Source organism: Sturnus vulgaris, chromosome 1 (assembly GCF_052056855.1).
Source record: "Sturnus vulgaris isolate bStuVul1 chromosome 1, bStuVul1.hap1, whole genome shotgun sequence".
NCBI lineage: Eukaryota > Metazoa > Chordata > Aves > Passeriformes > Sturnidae > Sturnus > Sturnus vulgaris.
Window position 1 is genome coordinate 152,699,742 of NC_142243.1, and position 22,062 is coordinate 152,721,803.

Genomic DNA, 22,062 nt, shown 5'->3' on the forward strand with positions numbered 1-22,062 from the left:
GTGCTGCTAAAAATATTTCACATTGATCTGTTTAAAACTGCATTGCTTATACAATCTGCTTTGTTTAGACTATTTCTAAGGAGTGTACCAAGCAAAACCAATGCTTGTCAAAAAACTGTGAAAAAGGTCAAACTCTGGTGTCTGTTTTTCATCTTATACATAAAAATTATAGGAACCACTGCAAACACAAGCAGTTGAGCTTAGGAGTATCTATATGAGTAGGGGTTTCAGAATAATTGCATAAATTCAGCCAAGTATGTATTCTCTTATATTTAAAATAAAAATACAGACTTGCCACACATATATGTCTCCCAGAGAAACTGCAAACAAGCTGCAATGCCTGTTTTGACACCATGAAACTCTGACCATATATTCTTTGCTTCTTGCTATCTCCCCTTAGATTTTAGGACTTTTAATGGCTTAGAGTAGGACCCTAAGCTGCCAGAAAAACCATACCTGAGCCACAACATATGTTGAACCAATGCTCTGGAATAGGCCTGACTGGTGGTCTGAGCACTACTGAGGTACAGTGAGTACTTGTACATAGGGTTTGTTGCACCCATGAGAAATCACATTCTAACTTCTGGATTGAAACAGGAGCTCTAACCAACACGGAAGGGCTAGAAAAAAGTACAGTAATTTCTCCTGGCGCCAATTACCATGATCTAAGCAGTGAGAGTAGAAGCTTTTAAGAAGGAAATAATTTCAAGTACTTCTTGAAATCAGAGTCTGGTACCACATGAGATGAGACAGCCTCCAATCTGCACTCCTAATGTGACAGTGTCTTAGAGCTGCTGCAGTGAGAAGAAATGAAGCTTATACAGGACTTGATTTTTAGGTGAAAATTTTGCTTTTCATTCAATGACTCCTGCCCAGCCTGTATAAGGCACTTGCTCAAGCCAAATGCTTGTTCAGAAGCTGCTTGGAAGAAGCAGCAAACAGCACAACACCACTGGTGAAAAACGGACCAATACTTGTGATCACAGGGCTCAGTTCAGTTGCAAGAGAGCAGGTGGAAGAACTCAGAACACAACTGAGGTTTTTCATTGCTGCTTAGCTTCCTACATTAAAATGATTGCCCAGCAAGCTGTCAGGCATCTTGATTTGTTCAGTGTCTCAGAACAACCTACTGCAAAAACTGCATCTCAAAACTGTGGCTTCAGTCTTCTCACTGGCAAAATTCACATCCTGAAATTCCTCCTGTGCCTGTCGAATCAGAGCTCTTGTGCTTAGCCTGCAACATTCACGAGCTGTCAGCACATTATGCACATCTCACAGGCTGAGCACTGCAGGAACACAAACATCACCCACTTGCAAGGAGCCTCTCCTCTCCCTCACCCCCTCCTGCTTAGCTCTTGTCAGCAGGGATGGCTGCACAAGGGCTGGGATGCTGAGCTCTGTTACTGCTCTGGATGATATACAGGGCTGCCTCCTCTGTGCAAACAAGGAATTTTTTGTGGGACACAATTTCTCCATTGGATGGGGTTATGGGCACTGAGGAGAGAGATAATCAAGAGAACAAATAATTAATAGGAATATTGCAGAAATGTTAAAAAAATGGCACTGCAAAACCCTGACATCCAAGGGCAAAAAGCAGAAAATTCTTTCCAAAACTACCAGCAAAAGTCAGCTGCAGCCACCCTGGATTGGTCAGAAAAGATCCAGAGGACCAAAGAGACTCTTTGCAGGGGAGAGGGCTGGGGCACTGTCTTCTAGGACAGGAACCTGCTTTCTGCATTGCTGTGACATTCAAACCTTCTACAGCACATTCAGCCTTTAAAATGCACCTGCATTTCTGCTTTAGTCACTCCCTATCATAAGGATAGGACTCTAGACAAAATCTACATCTACATTAGAGACACAAGAACAAATGATTAATAGGAAAATTAAAACGATGACATTAGGTTAGAGACGTAGGAAAACTGTCTGACATTTCCTTAAAACTTGTATTTCAAATTTTAGATTTTCTTAGGAGTTGGATGCAAACAAGTCAACACTTACAGCAGAATTAACTTACAAAAATTTGGAAATTATTTCACACCATGTCTGCACCTAGACTAGAGCCATCCATTTTCAAAGACCAGCTAAACTGGTAGTAAAACAAAGCCCTTGCTCTTCAACACCTTCAGTACAGAAATATTTAGTGTGGTGTTTCACATACAGAGTTCTGGAGGTGTTTTTAAGCTGCAGAAGAATAATATCTCCTTCTGGCAAAGCTATTCTGCCTTTTGAAACTCCTTATGCAATAGCATGCCAGCAGCAACCATGGTGGGTTAAATAACACTTCTGGAAAATGGAATTAAGGAAATAAGTGACAGGCCTCTTAAAGGATTTCATCATCCAGCTCTCCCATTTTCTGTCTCTGCTCAATTATTGCTTCTCAACCTCCTACAACTGTCCTCCCCTTCTCATATTTGGCAACTGTGGGAGTCGTCAGTGTTTCATTAAGCTCTGCTGCTGCATGGCTGTTCTGCCAAAGTTTTAGAAAGGTTTATGTGGCTTTCCTGACAATTTCTGGGTTTATAACCTAGTTTTATGGTGCTGTGTCAGGAAAGAAAAGCATATGCTAAGAGAAGTGAGCCAAAGGTATGTGTGGAAGGGGGAGAGGGGAAGAGAAAGCCTGGGAAGAGCTGAGATTTGAGGCATCAGAGAGAGAACACATGGGCTGATCTGGAGGCAGGCAAATGTGATTTTCCTTTTAGCATGATCACAAATGCTGTCAAGCATAGCTTTTAAAGCTTCCATTATTTATTTTAAAGTTTCTAACCCTCCTACTAACCTACTTCCACAGGGGTAACCTATGGTAGAAGGTAGAAGACTATTTCTAGCTTACTGCCTTTATAACCACACAGTTTCTTACTTCCATATCTAATATTGACACATATGTCTATTACTTGATTTATTTGCTACTCCTGCAGCTGCTGCTGTGGAGGAATCAAAAGCAATGCATATGACCAGCCCTGCTCAAGGAAAGGCCAAAGAATCAACTGCTGTTGAAGATTTTTTTTTTTACTGTAGCTAATTAGCAATGTCTATAGGTTCCACTGAACTGTATCCTTATCAAACCCACAATATTTATTTTTGCCAGGGTATAGTGTAAAGTGCCAGCTCTACTTAAGACAGAAGCTAAACTTTTTATGCTCAAACACTGAGAATGCCAAACAAGCTTCCCCATGCTGCAGCAGGAAAAAAAGCTGCAGAGAGAGCAAGGAAACACAACATTGCCAAGGGCTCCCATCTACTTCTGAAGCTGATTTTCTCAAGTTTTCTAGATTATCTGTGCTGTCCTTTTTGGCTCTTGGGAAACCTGTTTTTAACTTTTCTTGCTCTCTCACTTATTAACCAATATTTAGAAATATATCACTTTGACACTAATAAGGAATTTGCATCACAGCGTTTAACAAGCTGAAATGGAATATAGATGAAATCTGATGCAACTTCCAGGGTGCTGAACCAGCACTAATAAAAAGATTTCTTTTTCAACCACCACCGTGGAGCAGTTCTAAGGGTATAACAGAGGTGTTTACATCAAGTAAAAAACCGAAAACTTTCTTCAGTGTCCCAGAGAAACACAGGTTGTGTTCTGTATCATAAAACCACCCAAGGCTGACTTGGGTGTCAATACAATATCAGGGCATTTATTCCCAGCCTGTCTCCTGTTGCTGGCTAGTTAAGCAAGCTGCAGACACAGGACTCAAAGGTCACACACACAACATCAGCATCCATTTCCCTTCGCTCCTAAGTGTCCAAATGTATGCAGGCCCATGTATGAATGCAGCAGTCAATAAGCTGTTTGACCACACTGATCCTTCCCTTGCCCTTATGGGATGTCATTAAAAGGCAGTGGCCGTACGTGATGCCCCACTCGGGCTGGGTGCATTACGTAACGCTGCAGCACTTCCCGCTCCTCTGGCTGCAAGATTACACATCAATTACTGTGACATGTGTTGCCTGAAGAGATGCAGCATCCCAGTTTATCCAAAGCTCAATAGGGCTTTTCGTCACTGTTTCTAGAATATCGATAAATTTATAAACACAGGACTTTGACTCAAATTCCTTGAAAATTCCCAAACCCAAAAGGTTCTTACACACACAACAGCAAATCTTTCAGCAACCTGTTCCCTTAATCAACAGTGGAGCTTTTGTTGCAGTGATTAACACATTAATACCCCGGAATATGACCATCTACTTACATGGCTGAGTCAAATCCCAACCAAAAATTCGTGTTAACCCCTAGTTTTAACTCCAAGTAGAGTCAAACCTGAATTGCTAGCTCTGGGTATTTAACCCAGATTGAAGTAACTCTTCCACCTCCTAAAAAAAGTCTGGTCAACAAACAACTTTACACCTTAAGAACAAGCTTTTAATTAAAATCATACTGGCTTAAGGGATTCTATTCAATATGGGGCTGCCCAGGAGCACCGTGAGGCAGAAGCAGGTACAGCCTGTGCCCTCCTTGCTCTGGTGCTGTTCTGCTCTGCAGGCAAGGAGTTCATGCCCAAAGGAAGCTTTGAGTTCCATTCCACCATACCCAGACCTCAAGGGTAGGTGAAAGCCTGATTGACATAACTAAGTAAGGGCAAGATGAACAGCAGGGCTAGGAGATCCCAAATGTTCTGGGACTTGCTCATGGCTAAGGCTTTTAAACCACCCTTGTAGCAAACACTGGGCTAGAAGGCAGCAGCTAGATATTAATTCCTATTTACTGCAGCAGAAGTTTCCCCCAATGTGTCTGTTCCACCCCACCAACTCCCAAGCCCTAGGGAATCATACAGGATCTGGGTCACCCTGCCAAACAAATGACTGGCATATACATAGTCCAGCATGGCATCTGCTCAGTGTATCCAGGAACAGAACTTGAAAAAGGAAGGCAAGCAGACTTGAGGGTAGCCAAAAAAGTATTTTTTTGTTGAGCAGGCAGGCAGACAGAGTCCAGTCAGCCCAATATTTGCGCCCTTGAATTGCAAGTAGCAAAGAAAACAGTTCATTTCCAGCCCCAAGAGTAAAATGCAAGGAGCTTGTCTCTGCATATTGATAAAAATCATTCTTTCATTCCCCAGTTTGACTTGACTACATTCTTGGAAGTCACATGAAAACAGTGACTTAAGGAGGTGGTTTTTGGCCTGTGTACCCCTGCAGACACCATCTGAGAACCTTTTTCCCTGGGGATTAGTGACTAGACAGTCGATCTTCATATTTCAGCTGGGATCACATTTTCATCATCCTTTTAAGGGTCAGAAGGTGGTGCAGGCAGCTCCTTCTATAATTACCCTGGCTGACCCAAGAGAAAAAAAACCATAATACCTAATAAACATTATAGTTATGCAATATACACTTTATACTCCAAAGGCCATTTTCCCCCAAACTGCCAGAAAAGAAAAAAGCTGAATTGATCCTACCTACACTCCTTAGGCCATTGACATCATGCAGTCTCAAAGTGCTTTATTTCCCTTTTCAATACTCAAAGCCTCCCAAAAAGGCACTATTCTCCTGACAGGCTTACAAAAAGGGTATTGTTAATTGTTACCATGCTGAAAAACTAACCTTCTGGACTTTCTAAAAGCTTTTGGACCACAGGTTTGTTTATGATAGGAATAAACACTCTGCCTGGGATCATTTTGGTTACAGCTGTGCTACCGGGAAGCTCTACCAGAGTCAGCAGAGAGTGGTAACATAGCATTTGCTTTTAAATTATTTGTTCAAAAAGTGTTGCTGAATTATATGAATGAATATATAAAGAAACACACTGATTTTTCTAACTCATTAGTCATTATTTGCTTTAAAAAAAAAACCAAACAAAAACAGGCGAATTTTGCAAATATCCCATCCTAAGCCCCTAAAGAGAAACTGCATTTCTCTGTGCAGTTGCTTTTATTGAGGTTAATTCCTCATGTGGCTACATCAAGCAGAAGAGAAATCCTATTAGTGTTTTCCCCGTTTGCTGCAACAAATGAACAGCACATTGGAGTTTGCAGGCGCAGTTTTCCATGTACATTGCTCCAGGAAAAACACTGCAGTTCACCAGAGGTTGTAAAAGTCTCTAGATATTAGAATAAAGACTATCAGAAAGAGTTTTAATCAACTGAGGATTTTCCCTGCCAAAAAATGTGGGTTTTCTCGGTAGCTATTCATGCCACCAATCACCTGCCTCGTGGTAAAGCATTATAGAAAACCATCCTCTCAGATGAAATTTTGGGGCTGATTAAAGACAGTGCTGGTGTTTATGGGACCTGCCTCAAACTTTCAAACTTTCCTAATGTTTTGGCTTGAACATTAACTTACGTGAAACACATTCTACACATGTACTGGGGAGATTTAAAAGCAGAGCTGCTTTCACATAGAAGTCTTCTAAATTGTAGTTAATAAAAACCTTGATCTTAGTATTTTGAGCTTGCAGGGTCATACTAGAGGGTTGCTCTCATAGGAAATTTTTAGTAACTAGAGCAGAGTCTCAGGCATCACTCCAAATAAATCACTGTGTCCCAGAGAAGTGGCTCCCTCACCCTCACTCAGCTGTTTAAAAATTATACAACTGCATTTTTACGTGAAGGATAATGAGATCCATGGGTTCCCTTTGCACCAAATAACAGGAATTGACAGTCTGAAATAAAATGTAATAATACAAGATAAGAATTCTTACTCCAGACCCTTAAATGTAATCTTTACTCACATGTATTATGTTGCCCAAGCAGTGAAGCTACACATGGAAGGATAAATTTACCAATAAAACCTTAAGTTAAACAAGCAGAGCACACCACCACAAAGGGCAGCAAACATTTCCTTTCCAAATGTGCAATGATGAGAGTTAGACACCACTGGGGAGAAAGCAGAACTCTATTCTAACAACCAGACAAGTATTTTTATTATATTGTGAAAACCAGTTTTCTTTTATATCACTCTGCCTGTAATCTTTTCTTGCCATTTAAACTTGTGAAAGAATGGAACAAGTTTTATATTATATATACATGTATATATTATATATGTTATATATTATTGTATATGTTATATGTATGTTACTTATACATATATACAAGTTATATGTTAATTACAGGTGTAGTAACACAGCATTATTCAGTCATACAACAAAGAATCTGAGTAATTTTTAGGATTCAAACCCAAATAATTTGCATGATTTGGCAATCCTTTCATACCTGACAAAGTTGTACCCAACTCCTCTCCTGAAGGTTACAGCTTAAAAACATTTGAAAACTCATTTTAAACACATTTGCCACATCAACAGGGTAGAAAAACACAGTGCAGAAAAATAACCTTCCTCTCCAATTATCTGCATAACCTCTGGCACACGCTGACTGCTCTCCAGACCGATGGAGTCCCTGGCACAAAATTTATGACGCATGACTTTGACTACCTCAGACAAGGGGGGGCACTTGGTAGACTATTGCTTAATTAAATTACAGAGAAAGAACCACTCTCAGCCTTTTAACTGATTATATAATATCTTATTTCCTCGTGCCAACCTCAAATATCCTGAATGTTCCCCCATGCACTTCTTGAGCTTCTCCACTGTCAGACAGTGAGACCCCGTTGTCTATTGAGGGGACCCAGCCATTGAGGAAGGGGTGTCAACACTGCTGCTCACTACAGGTCTAGCCATGACCTCTGAGATTTAAGCCAGTTTGGGCTTGAAAAATTCTGTTTCTGGCATACTTCTGTTGGTTGTAATGGAAAGGAAAGAAAAGAATTTAACTTCTGTTTTAATTTCATGCAGATGACAGTTTTCCTTCTGCTCTTATTTAAGGTCAGTATTAAGTAAGCATTATTTGCTTTGTGTTAGAGGGTAGGTTTAGATTGGATATTGGGAAGAAATTCCAGCCTGTGAGGCCCTGGCACAGGCTGCCCAGAGAAGCTGTTCTTGCCCCATCCTGGAAATGTCCAAGGTTGGGCAGAGCTCTGAGCACCCTGATCTAGTGGAAGGTTCCCTGCTCAAGGCAGGGGCGTGGAACTGGCTGGTCTTGAGGATTCCTTGCAGCCCAAGCCATTCCATGATTCTATGTCACAAAGGCATTAAAATCAGGAATACCCAGCCTCTTTTCTAAAACACCACAAGTAATGCAGAACCACTACAGAGCTGATAAACTGACACCAAAGTCTAGCAACCAGAAATTTATTTGTTTAAAGTTTTGCAGAACAATGACTTAAGGGGAGAAAAAAAAGCAAAGCACATTGCATCTGCCCTTTTCTGCTGCAGCTTGGAAGAAAACAGCAGATCAGATATTTCAGTGATATCCAATTGCTGCATAAATTGTTTAAATTGCAGCTGAGTATGATAAACAATCATTTTGAAGTCACCTGATGCAGTCCATATAAGACAGCAGGTATGCCTGTAATGACTCTTCCTTGCCAGAAAATGTCTGGCTTGGTAGGACACTGACTCTGACTTTCCAAATCAGGCAAAGAAAACATAATGAATACCACAACTGTCTCCACTACAACTAATTAACCCCAGTAAACAACCATTTAACTGAATATCTGAGACACTTTGGTTTAAATTAATGAAGATTTTTCCCACTGTGCCCAAGTTTAATATTAATTTTAGAATATGCAACTTAATATTTATTTTCCTGCCACCTACATGAACTCTTAAGGGCATGAACCTGATCTCTATTCGCCAAAGAAATACTTTACTTTCCAGAAGTGTCCAGATATAACATTTGTAAGAGGTATTAAAACACTTCCAGATCAAGAGCTCATTTAAAGGATATTTTTGGAATTTGCAGATTATCCTGGTGGTGGGGGTGGGGGGAGTGGAGGTGGTAAGCTCAATTCTGATAGACTGAATTATTGAAAGACCATTGTTTACAGAGCTGCACAACTGATAAAAGCAGGAAATTCGTGTTTTTATACAGCCAGTACAAAGAACACATAGAAAATGATCCAGCTCAGATTATCACTTGAGCAAGAAAAAACAGACACTGGGATTCAGGGGAGGATAGAAATTCAAGGTGAAGATGATCTGTGCAGAAGTTATACAAAATTTACTGGCATAATAAAAGCAATTGCACTGTCTCATGATGGGACACTTGCCAGGGACAAAGCTGATACCAAGGACAGAACCAGGCCACTGCAGGGACTGAGCCTTTCTGCTGATCATTCCCTGTATCAGCACCTCCATGGGGAAAAGTATTCTTGCTCTGGAAGTGTGTTAAGACATTTTTGAACTGAGTGTGGAACTTCTCTCCTCACATGGAACAATCCCAAAAGCCTGGAAAGATGGCACCTAACTTTGCTGTAGGAAACTGTAGCCCAGCAGTCACCATTCCCTAAAAATAAAAGAAACTCAGATTCAAATTCTTTGGTTTACATGCTCTGCATCTACTACACTGCAAAAATTCACCTGGAGGCTCCACTTGAAGATCACCAAATGTTAACAGAGTTAATATATTTTTTGAAAAATCTGCATTTGTGCTGCTCTGTACCTAGCTACTCAAGACTTCAGGGAGAGGAAGATGTTTATGGAGTTACACGAGCTATAGGAGATTTATCCAAACCAATGCAGACATAATCCATAACATGGATTTTCCCTATTTAGTTAAATGGACTTGTATTAAATATTATCAAACTGAATCAGTAGCACAAAACATTTCCAATAATTTCTTGCAAAACAGCCTGCAGGAAAGTATATCTGAAACTTCTTCAACTGCTGTTTGGTGAAAAGAGGATGATTAAATGGGGTCCCAGAGGGGCATTACAACAGAAAGACTCTTGCAACAAGCACACAGGAGACTGAAAGGAACAGAGCTCAAGGGGCTGCAGCTCTGACAATCCTATATTAAAACACTACATGAGTTGGCATGCTGACACTCTTTTCATTTCCAAAGTGGCTTTAATTCTATTTCCTTGAAAAGCAAGACTCCTGTTCACTAACGAGTTCTCAGCTATTCCCTTTTCATAACCTGTCTCACAGTCCACATTCAACAGAAACCCACTGAAGTAAGCTGTGGGGTTGCCAACTCCAATGCTGGGCATCCAAATCTCAATTCTGCATCTCATCTGCAAGTCTCTGCCACCAGAACCTCATCCAAGAGCTGAAAGCTTTCTTTTTGCAGTAAAGAATAGGCAATTGCCTGCTGGAAAATTGCCCTGGTGGCAATTACTTTGTAATGAGGAGCATGGAAGCACTGTTGTGTTTCACCTGTTATTGCTATGGCAAAAGTTACCTCTTGCTCAGAGCTGAGGGTCAAACTCAAATTTTGAGCAGAAAAACTCATGCATGCACATTCAAGGCTTCTCCTGACATCCTGTTCTAGATGAGGGTGTTTAGACAGAAGTATAAAGAGATGTTGGGCATGTGGGTGGAAAGCAGATTAAGAGGAAGGGTTTAGGCTAAGAAAGATGTTGCGTAAATGTGTGTTTAAAACCACTCCATTTTAGAGCATTTCCAGGAGGCCAAAGTCTGTCTCTACTTTTCTCATCTTTTCCCCACTACTCACAGAAAAATCTTAGTAAGAATTAAGGGACCCTGAAGTTCCTTTATTCCCATCTGTGCCCATTTCTACTCTAGGACTGTCTTTGAAAGTAGCAGAAAGGTTTGCCTTGAGTCTCACAACAAGATGGATCTGGTATGTGTGAGAAAAAAGAATTTCAAGTCAATTTGGTGACCCCGTGATAAGAGAGATGTAAAAAAACCTGTTTACAATAGACTGAAAAAAGAATTTAATGCTATTGGCTGATATGAAAATTAAAAAACAAAAAAATCCAACTTTAATTTAATATGGTCCCATACCCAGTTCACCACCATTAGCTTCTAGCAATGATGAGTCCTTATTTCTGTGCTTTACTAGATCTTTGGGCAGAAGAAAAGGAATTTGGGAAAGAAGGGGAACAGAAATCTCAAAGTACATTTAAGTCATGCCAAACAGCTTAGCCTCTCCTAATCCTTGGCTACTCCAGATAAAAGGTAGGAAGCATGCCGGACAGGAAATATTTACAGGTAGGAAGAAGCAGCTACATAAGGATAGAGATGTACATTTCCTTCTTGGAGAGTGATTATTTTTGGAGGCTTCAAGCTCTTCTGACAAATCACAGACGAAAATGTCTATTGCTGCAGAAAAAAGTATTTGAAGAACAAAGGTGACAATGAAATCAAAAATTGCTTTTAAACCTCCATCCTTTGCTGACAGCCTGTATTTTTACACAGTTTGCTTCACTCTACACTGTGCTGCTTCTATCAGCCTACAGTTTTCAGACCTGTTCTTGTGTCATATACTGGTCTAACCTCAGACCACACAAACCCTTAAAATGAAAACTTCTGAGGATTAAAAGAGTGTTCACGCAAGTCTTTATTGTGAACACTCTATGCTAGAGGAAAAAAATACAAACCACACTAACATTCCCACAGTACACAACTGAAAGCTCAAGGAATTCTGTTAAAGATTTGAAATTGGGAAAAGCAGCATCATAATAGGTATGAATCTTGTTTTAGAAGTAGTTTCTCCAGCAAGCCTTATTCAGCAAAAAAAAAGGGAACAAAAAGTTTCTACTGCTAAGTAGCAATAGGAAACATATTTCATACTATGGGAGAAGCCTCTGAGGCCATTTGCATTCAACGTCCCTCTCCTAGAAAGGCTTTTCATCCAAACTCAGTCTGTAGGACCTTAGAGCCAGCAGGAATCCTCACATTACCCAGCTGAAAATCTGCCATGTGTTATCAGTGGTGCCTCTGAAGACCAAATTCAGTGTTACTTAAAGAAAAACAGAACACTGATATAAAAAATGCTGTAAGGAACAGTTATTGCACAACTGCCAAACTGCCAAATTTGCCTTCATAGGGAAATAAAGCACATGCCCCTAACTGCCCCCAGGATTAAAAATCATAACAGTTCCATAGCATCTTTCTTTTAAAAGGGCTTTAAATATATCTTTAACCCAACCTTCCACTGAGGGCTATCTGTGTTCAAAATCTGTGCTCCTATTGCTTTGAGGTCAAAAGATATTTTATGTAAGAGTGATAAATGATATGAAAGCCTGACTTGCTTGTTAGTTTAAAAAAAGTACAGTAAAATTAGTCTTACACAACCCCTTAGTGGGCATAAAATTAGTCAATAAGTAAAAAAAGATAGGTGGGGAGGTTTTATAGAGCAATTAACATAAGCCTCAGGCACAGTATTTGCAGTCTTGTACATTCCACCACACGAGATGTGAATACAAACTTTACATGATCTGAACAGACTAACTCTAAAGATAACAAGGCTGAAAAAGGAATAATAAACAATTAAATCCTAAGTTTTCTGGATCCACTGTATATTCAATTCTTGCCCTCAGGTTAGCTGTGTTACAGCCCTCTCTTGGGACAGGTCAGCTCTCAAGCCATTAATTCTTCCAAAGAGAAATTCAGATCCTGCAATTCACTCTTAGCATCAAATACAGCCATGCCTGGGAGCACAGATGCAGCTGGATTGAACAGGAATTTAACTCTGGGAGTCAAAGGACAGGTTACAACAACTCAGTTTCTTCCTGGTAAGACAAGGTAAGGTAGGACACAGCTGAAATGGAAGATGCAGCTTTGCAGAAAGGCAGTTAAAAATACATAACCTTAATGTAACCTCTGGCAGAGATGAGGAATAAACTCAACTACTCAAGCTGAGCTGAAATAGATTCAGTGCTGCTTTGTGTTGAAGAGCTTCCTCCATCTGCAAGAGCCTTTCCAGCCACTCAGCTCTTTTTCACTTAAATTATAGGCAGCCTCTAACAGCCCATCCAGCCCTTTGCTCCCTTCTTCCCCAAGAGATCTTTCAGGTTTTTAGATTTCCTTTGATCTCAGGCTTAGCCTTAGGACAGCTATCCGTTTCCACACTGAATTAAGTCAGCAATTGATACCTTAATTCCTTTGAAAAAACAGACCTAGAAGCCAATTCATCTGTAACATTTCATGCCTGGTTTCTAAATACATCTCCATAATCTCCCTTTACCTACAAGCATTCTTCTCAGGCAGGTATCAACACTACATTTCAATGGGGAGAGTCACTACTGCAAACTAAGAGTTCACTCTGGAATATTGAATCTCTTCTGCATAATGAGTTCTCAGCTACCACAGAGATTTCTCAAAATCAGCAGTTTGAATTATTGCTTAACACACTTTTTCCATACTGGCAATTTCACATGAACTAGATTTCAAGACCCTTTATGCACAGTCTGCTAAGCTTTAGGCTGGGTGAATTTTGAAGGTTAGAAAATTATAATTTTTATTAGATATTATCTCTAAATGCTTTAGCTGTAAAATAACAGCCCAAACCCCTGAACAGCTTTCCTACATATATAAGACTGGAGCAACTACATAATTTTGCTGATTTGAAAGGATCTAATGAGAGAAATAATTTCCAAACAAAAATAATCTATAGTATTCTGTCTTTGTAGCTCAGCCTTTCTTTTTAGTAAAATCTAATAATTAACAGTGAAATACTAAATTTCCAGAAACTCTACTCGTCTGTGTTATTGCCTAAAAACAACACTAATGCTCAGGTTTAAGCTTAAAAACGACCAACTTCAATATTTAATGCTAGACTAGCCAATGTTTACTGCAAGAATCCATTAACTCTCACAGCAAAACAAAGTGATGCCATCACAGAGAGGCACTCAGATATGAAATGCATAAAAAACACAGCTATTCCTGCAGCCCACCAGACAAACATCCCTAAATTTAAGTGACATTATAAAGGTAAGCAGCACATATAAATTAATTTTCCTTATGTTTCCTAAAGAAACTATGTCAATGTAGATAGATACTTTTAAAGAACACTAGTGTAATATATTTAATTAATGCAGGGGAATGAGGAACAGCTCTCCTGCTGACAGTCACTTCTGTGCCTATTAACTATTCATAAAAAACTCAATAGCATTAAAAGAACCTTTGAAGCAAGAGTAAAGGCTTGACAAAGCTTTTATAATAATAAATATAAAATGTGAATTTTCATGTTTACAGCTACCACTACTCATTAGTCAAACAGGGAGTTTTTCATGCTGGAAGCAGCAGCCACTCCAAGCCACAAAACACAGATTTTTTTTTCCATAGTCCTAATGAAATAGGTACATGGATCTCACATTTCAGAAGAACTAAAATGGATTTACATGTTGTATTAAAACCAAAATTTTCTTTGAATTAAAGTAGAAATAATCTGAAACTACCAACTTATATATTTATTAACGGCTTAAAGTGTTATTAACACAAGTAATATATTGTGATTTCACTGAACGAGTTTCTTCAAAAAACAGTTTCTCCAAGTTCACACCACACCAGTCTTTGGTTTCTCCTATTTTTGCTTTTATACAAGCAAAATAATTTTAGAATGTATCCAAATCTTCTGTGAACTTATGAACTAGAGATGATTTTAGAGACCTAATTCTATGAAGCCAAGTTTAATGATGGAAGAAAATACACTGTCAGTTATGAACAATAGCAGGGATTTTAATTCCCTCTCACAGATAAGCAGCACTAAGTACCAGATGTTTCAGAAGACAAAGACCTCATCCTGCTCCTATGGAATTTGTATCTTATGTGCAGGGGAAAAAACCAGCACTGTTAATACTCAAGAATAACACGAATCACTCAGTTTTCCCAAAGCCTTGGACTCATGAACAAGTAAAATTTAAGTTCTGAAGGCTCTGAAAGGTTATTTTCTGGTAAAATTTAATGCTGGCTGGGAGAAACTGCTTATTGAACAGGTCCCAGAAAGGTTAATGGAGATTTTAGGAGATTATAACTTCTGCAAGTGTCAACTAATATAATTTCATCTGGACTCAAACTGGAATTCTCATATTTGGCATATTTTTTACATTGTTTGAATTCTTAACAAGTTCACCGCTTCATATTGAATTCTTAAGCTGCAGATACTAAGAAACCAAAGAGCAAGCTCTAATGAAAAAACCACATGCAATATATATTTGGCTTGTTCTTGTTGCTAGGCTACTAAAGCCCAGTTATGACTACAACGCTGTTACAGATTTGTAGCTGCATTTCTGACACAGCAATGTAACATTAATTATAGCAATAAAGACAATGATTAAAGTCAGAAATCAGAACTTCTTTCAGTAGGGCTGCAGTAACTTGGGTGCTTCTGCACCTTTCCAATTCACAGTATGCATTGAGTCAAGCAGCTTTCACTAATGCTTTTAAGTTCTCTTGTTAAGATTTCAGAACTTCAGGAAACTTAAACACAATGAGTTCAACCACCACTGAACTGGACAGTGACCATTCGAACGACCATCTCCTTCAGCTGATAAAATCTCATGGATTACAGATCAAGTAGGGCAGGTTGGTCATCTGCCAAATCATAACTACACCCCAAATCATAACTACACCTCTGATCCAGGGTACTCAAACTACAAAGAAAGTCAAATACTTGCAAGCAGAAAATGTGTCACACCATACTAATGTGCCTAAGGTTTTCATGGTGCTATCTGATGAGAATCTCAGATTATTTCAGTGACTAAAGTTTTCCCAGGTACAGAAAAGCATAAGCACACATTGTAAAGTTTAATTGTTAATATTCAACACACTGTGTAATCTGTTTTGAATACACAAAAGGCTTCTTGTTCTTCAGTGTATTATAAGCAAAATTGATCGAGTCACCACACTTCCCCAGGTGCCAATTCTCAAATATAGTTTCTTGAGCCAATTTCATCTCACAGAAACTGATCTTTGCTTTTACCAAAACAAGAAGCAAAGGGAATATTACCTCAGTTCGACAGCTATATTGCAACCCCCTCCAGTGAGGAATAAATATAGTTCATGCTGAGGCAGACAGATGTTGAGGTTGATAAAGGTAAACAGAACCATGTAAGAGGTAATTAACAAAGAGGCCAGATAAGTCACCCGTGAATAACTTAACCCTTCAGTGAATTCAACATTGTTTTTAGCCCTGCTGAGGGCACAGGAGCCAAGCAGAAAGATTTCAATTAGCTCCCAAAGCACTAACATTTGTAACTGCTACCTCCATTTCTTATCTCTGTGGCTTGGAACACCATTGCTGCATCCCTACAGACTTTGATGTTGCTTTGTCGATGTGCAGCTTTTCTAGAAGTGGGAGCACTCTTCTTCCCTCAAATCCCAGTGTTATTTTGATCACTGGGGTTAGGGAAGGAAGGGAAGAGATATTTCTCAACTATCTGGAGGAAACAGCTAGAAAAGCTCACAAAAGAAATGTAAACTGGAAGAGAGGTCAGTAATTAAGAGAATAGTTTATTTATACTGTCTGACCTTACTCTATGGTAAGGTAAAGTCAGCTTAGCCAGCCATACATTTTAATCATCCAAATGCCAGCACAAACAGAAATGTACAGGTCACTTAGAAAAGCAGGGATCTTCTCCATGCAAAGCAGGATGCAAGTTTTTGAGCTTATGGTAGACAGTTACTGAAACAATGCTGCCAGTACAAGGGACTGAAGTCTAAATCTCAATCTACCCAAAAGGCAAAACCTTACAAGTTACATTCCTAGATGAAGATGCAAGTGTTTTATTTAGCAAGTTAGTTTGATCACCAAAGCTCTCTTTTTTTGGAGCTTTTTAGAATCTGTTTTAACTATGCAAACAATAGATCCATGAAGACCATCTGATGAGCTCTGAAAATTAAAATTTTCAGGAAAACGTAGAGGCTTAACTCATGAGCATCTCCCTTGGCAGCAACTGCACTGATTATTCCCTCCATTCACTCAAAATAAACTAGTTAGCAGTTTCATATGAAAACACATTTTTAACTGCAGGAAGACTACATGAAAGGACTTGTACATCACATGCTCACAAGTTGAATCTAAAATGCCTTTTTCTTATGTCAAACAAACCAAAACCCCCCATGTGTTTCATTCAAGATGCTAACCTGGAAATTTTTAAACAATGTTGTAAACAGTATTCATTGAACATTATTATTTAGTTGGTTGAGTGCTTCTGTTTGGTCATAGCTGAGCAAGCTGTAAGGCACACCTGCACAGGTAAGCCAAAGCAAACATATATTATACAAATATACAGACAATTATACAGTACACACACGGCTGGTTTACTCCCCACTCAGTCTGGCATTTCCATTCCATGTTGTGTAATATTTTCTGATATATAATTGACATGTTTCTGTATTTAATAAAGGTAGTATCAGATACTCTTAATAATGTAAACAGTTTATTTGAAACCTAATGATAATACTCACCATGAAATTTAACACTGACAACCCCATTCTAAACCCCACCACTCCCCCACTTATCATCTAAGGCTATTGGCATCATTGTTTATTCATGTGTATTTACATGCTATAAACTGCAGATTAATCATACAAAACAAGACTCTCTAGTGGTTGGAAATAAATGCAGCAGTTCAGTGGAAAAAACAATTTATCTTTTTAAATATTCTAAAGTACTGTAACCTGAAGCATTTCTCCATAAATTAAAAAAATGCTTCACTGCAATCCTTTATAGCCTAATATTGTCTCTAGTTTCTAGGACACTTACCTTGTAGTAGAGAATTTTAGAATTAAATGAGGTTACATTTTTTACAGAGGGAAGCAATATTAGACAGACAGAAGATGAATGCATGTAGAAATCCTTCCCATTTAAGCATGATCACACAGTTGAATCTGTGCTAGAGACACTAAGGAAAAAACCAAAATCGTTTTTACTTTGTGTACCTTTAGATGCATCTTCCCTCTCTGCCTGGCTCCAATCAACGTAAAAAATATATAGAAAGCTTTGACTCACAGAAATGAGAATTACTTACCAATTTGTAATAATACAGGTGTTACCAAAGCTGTCTCCATGGCATAACAAAATTCCCTGCCAAACATTACTGCACCATGCATCACCCACAGGCGTATCGGTATCCGGTCTATGGATCCTTCACTAATGGTCTCCTCCCTACTTTCATTCTCCTTGTTTTCTGGTTTCTGAAGCTGTGCCACAGGTAGATCTTGAACTTGCATAGATTCCGAGTCAGCATTCTGAGGAGCCATTTTCATTACCATAAAAATATATATATTTGTTATAGCTATATAAATAATACTACCATAACTCCACGAACAAGTTAGGGTGTCTTCTCTTTCAGCTTCTGTTCCTCAGGCAAGTAATGCTTATATTCCTCTTGTACAAACAGGTATCTTGCAACTTCTTGTATAGGTACGAGACATTAAGAATGAAAAGCTATTTGGTAGGAATTTCAACATATGGCTTGCTGGTTTACTGTGAGTTAGAGTTAAAAATCCATAATTGCCATTCAGTTAATACCAGTTTCATAATTATTATTGAAGAAGTGCTGAAGTTGTTATTCGTGCTACACAGAGGTGGAAAGGCGACACAAAGAGGTGCTCCACTGTTAATCCCCATCGAGTGGCTGATTAATCTGCAACAAAAAGCAAGCATTTAAAAATTTCAATAGGATTTTTCAGGATATTGTGTCCCCCCCCCTTAACCATATAACCTATTTCCTGCTTCATGCTTTCCATTGTCCTTGCCTAGCATAGGGTCCTTTATTCCACGTTCCCTCCTACCTCTGCACTTTCCATTGAAAAGCAGTTGTGCCTTGTATTTAAATGATGCTTTACTGTACTCCAGTTCCTCTGGTTTGTGGTCCTACACAAAGCCACAGAAGAATGTCAGGGTACTTGTCCAAGATCCTCAGAACACTGAGCACAAGACTAAAATTCTGGGAAATTTAAAGCAGGTTGCATTTCAGAAACAGCATAGGATATTCCAGTTCTATGCCAGGAAGATGATTCATCAATTACCATCACACAGACATCTCCATTTAGACTTTCAGAAGTTGCAATTTACTTTGCAGTAAGTATCACACCATTTTATACTAAAGATATTTCTCAAGGAAGCATAAGCAAAATAAGCCATTATGAATACAGGATTGACACTTGAGTATTTAAACTTTAATGGAGATATACACAGCATATGAATTCATCTTCTTTCTGCACACAAGACCAGAGCATCTTACTCCCACATCCTGTGAGGCTGCTGAAATTTGTGAAAGCAGAATGGTACAATATCTTACACATTAAAATTATTAAAATATATTCTAACCAGGTAAGACAAGCTTCTTCTGTACCTTCCCCTCCTTGGTGCCACATACATAATCTAAGTAGATGTACAAATACTGCACCATGCCATTCAAAATGTGTTTAAGCACTTAGGAGAAGAAAACAAAGCATCTTATGAAAAGTCAGATTATGTAAATTTGCATTAGAAGGATACATATCTACATCTCTGCACACAGGGTGACTGGGCTGTGACCCCTCAGGGATATGGTTGCATGAAATGTTGGCTCTGGCAGCAAAGCTGGCCTCAGTAGAAGTCCCCATGCAATTCCCTGTCTCTTCAGTTGTGGCAACACAAACTCTTTGTGGGCTTGAGTACACATTAGATTATCAAGTGGTGAGCCTAAAACTGAGCCTTAGGAAACAGATGCCACATTTGGTCTTCAAAGCTCATCACAAGAGCAGCTCTGCCTCAGTGTGACCTTTAGTGTTCTACTAAAAGTGCATCACAAGAACACCATCTTGAGCACTCTCTCCTGCTGATGCCCTCCTTCAAGCTGTTTATTGCACATATTTTTTCTTCTTCCATTCAAAAATCTTTTTTGGTCCATATCTTTTCTTCTTCCAGGCTCCCCAGGATTATTGGAATTCTCACATTTGATCACCTCAACAACAACTAACACTAAAATTTTATTTTGAGGTGGACAAACCTTTAAATTCCATGAGAAAGTTAAAATAACTTATTGAACTAGTTCTATAAACCAAGTTTTAAATAAGTATGAAATAGCTCATAACAAAAAGGACTTGGAAAGCATTTCTCTACCCACTCAGTATTAACAGAAATTAAGATGTAAGTAGTTTATCATAAATGCAAAGTACTCCGTGTATGAAAAAAAAAACCCATCCACCTTACGTAACACAAGTTCTGAGTGAGTAAAGCCTACAAAATATTTGTTCTGGAGTAGGAGCAATTATTTTAATTATAGACTAGTCATAAAATGTTTAACTGCTGGCAGACTCAGGCATCGTGACATCCAGCAGAATTTGAAATTATACATATTAGGTCTTATTATCCAAAAATCAGCAGAACATGTATGTTGTATGACAGACTAAGGGTTATGCATTACTCTCCTGCACAAAGTCTTTAGAGTCTCTACTGTTTTCTCATGCCCGATTTCTCCTCCTGTGAAGGATTTAATTCCCTTTCCCTAAACACCTCCTTCCATATGCAGTTCCAGGGTGAGACACAGAGGAAGGCAGTTCAGCACTCCAGAATATTCTGTGATACACTGGGGCACCCTGCACATGGCAAGAAGGATGACACCAAGCCAGGAGCATTTGTCCTGGGAAAGGATAAAGAGACAGGACAAAAGAGGATATCTGAGATTTAGCCCATTTGAGCAAGGCTCTTAAGGGATGACTGAAAAAGTTATTTCTGAAGTGGAAGATGATGGGGAGTGATCAGATAATTTATGAGCCAGGAATAATGTGTGGTAGATGGAGGCAGACTTTGAAGCTGTAATTGACACAGATAAGAACAGCATATTTTAAACATGCCAGAAAAAGCAGTTCTAGTGTTCAAGTGCAATAGGAGGAGGCACAATGGACAGGTTTTATCTAAAAGAACAGAGAATTACTGTTCCATTATGTCAATTTTGTGGTAAGCATAACGCTAGACTTCCTGCAGCACTTTCATCTGACTCCAAGTGCATGTCTAATACAAGAGCCAGAGAACAACAAGAGCCTCTCAGAAAGGTCTTCAGTTCTTTCCTCACCCCTGTTCAGTTGTGTTCATGCTCATTTTAGACTGATATATATTCTGCTATTGCTTTTTCCAAGTTCATTTTTATTTTGCCAAGTTTGAATAGCGGCATTCTTTCTTCTCAAAGAGGGAGATAAATTCATTTACCTGATGGAAGTAAATATAACAGAAGCTTTTATACAGCAAAGAACTCCAAAGTAAGTGGCACCTGAAGAGAATCTGGATTAAAATACCAATACAGAATTCTCTGATGTCTGCATCCAGCACGAATTGTTTTTCATGGCTGGTTTTCAAGGGCATTTTCATAACTAACAACAAATAAAGCAGTAGAATGAAGAATTTCATCCATGGGTAGAGATTCCCGTTGGGCAATGTACACAGGTTAGGTGTGAAGAGAACTTAAGATACAGAAATAGTTCTGATATTGCCAAGTGTTTATGAGAGGAGGGGACTGATGACACTGGCTCTTTGTCAGCTTAATTGCACATTTTACTCTGACCTTTGGCCATGTTTCAGCAATGGCAAAAACCTATAAAGCAATAGTTAATATTCTAACAAAACAGGCAAGTAATATATTCCAAAACCTAATCTGTAAGCAAAATTTTATAAAGCTTCTGAAATTGCTTACAATCTTATCTTACAATCTTATCTATTATACTTTGACTACCCACCCTGCACTGAGGCATAATATGACTGTGTCAAACACAAAACATGTTACAGGCTCGACAAGTCAATGATCCTGAGCCTCAAATAGGTACTGTTCACAGACAGAACCTGTGAACCATCAAAGAACCAAAGGAAAATCACTGCCTTTCATCAGGTTTTGCCAAAGAAGAGGAAGTGTTATATAGGTCATATCTGTAGCCCACAAAATTCCATGGTTTTCTTTTCCCTAGGGAGCACTATGATGCTTAGGATGCACAACGAGCTCATGCTTCACAATTATGCAACATGATGCCTCGGGCAAATGATTTTATCACACACCTCAGTGTGTTTTTAAGTTTAGGACTTGGGGGTTTTGACAAGCAGTGTTCCTGCATTTGTGATGCCACCATCTGGAGGTCAGCAGATTGGTAGTATACCCATCAATACCAAAATAAAATGAGGTTAACAGTGATCCTGCCCAAATCTTTTAAGACTGAACTATTTTTAATGCATGTTTCCAGATCTCTCTTGCTAACAAGGAATTGGAATGCACTGTTTGACAAGTAACTGGAATTTCTGAACCTGTGCCAAAGCATATGACTGTAAGCTGTGGAGTACACAGCACATTTCAGGTAATCACACATGTATTTTTTTTAGCTGTAATAAAGCTTGGCAAGTAGAA

At 38.9% G+C, this 22,062-nt stretch overlaps 1 protein-coding gene across 4 annotated transcripts in view; it reads right to left on the reverse strand.

The window, feature by feature from the left end:
* The window catches only part of SLC45A4 (solute carrier family 45 member 4), an 84,723-nt gene that overhangs the window by 18,499 nt on the left and 44,162 nt on the right, over nt 1-22,062 (reverse strand). For all 4 annotated transcript variants that reach the window (XM_088179861.1, XM_088179867.1, XM_088179873.1 and 1 more), the window contains exon 2: nt 17,716-18,333. In XM_088179861.1, the coding sequence (XP_088035987.1) occupies nt 17,716-17,959 (244 nt within the window). In that variant the 5' untranslated portion in view covers nt 17,960-18,333. The remainder of the gene's footprint in view (nt 1-17,715; nt 18,334-22,062) is intronic.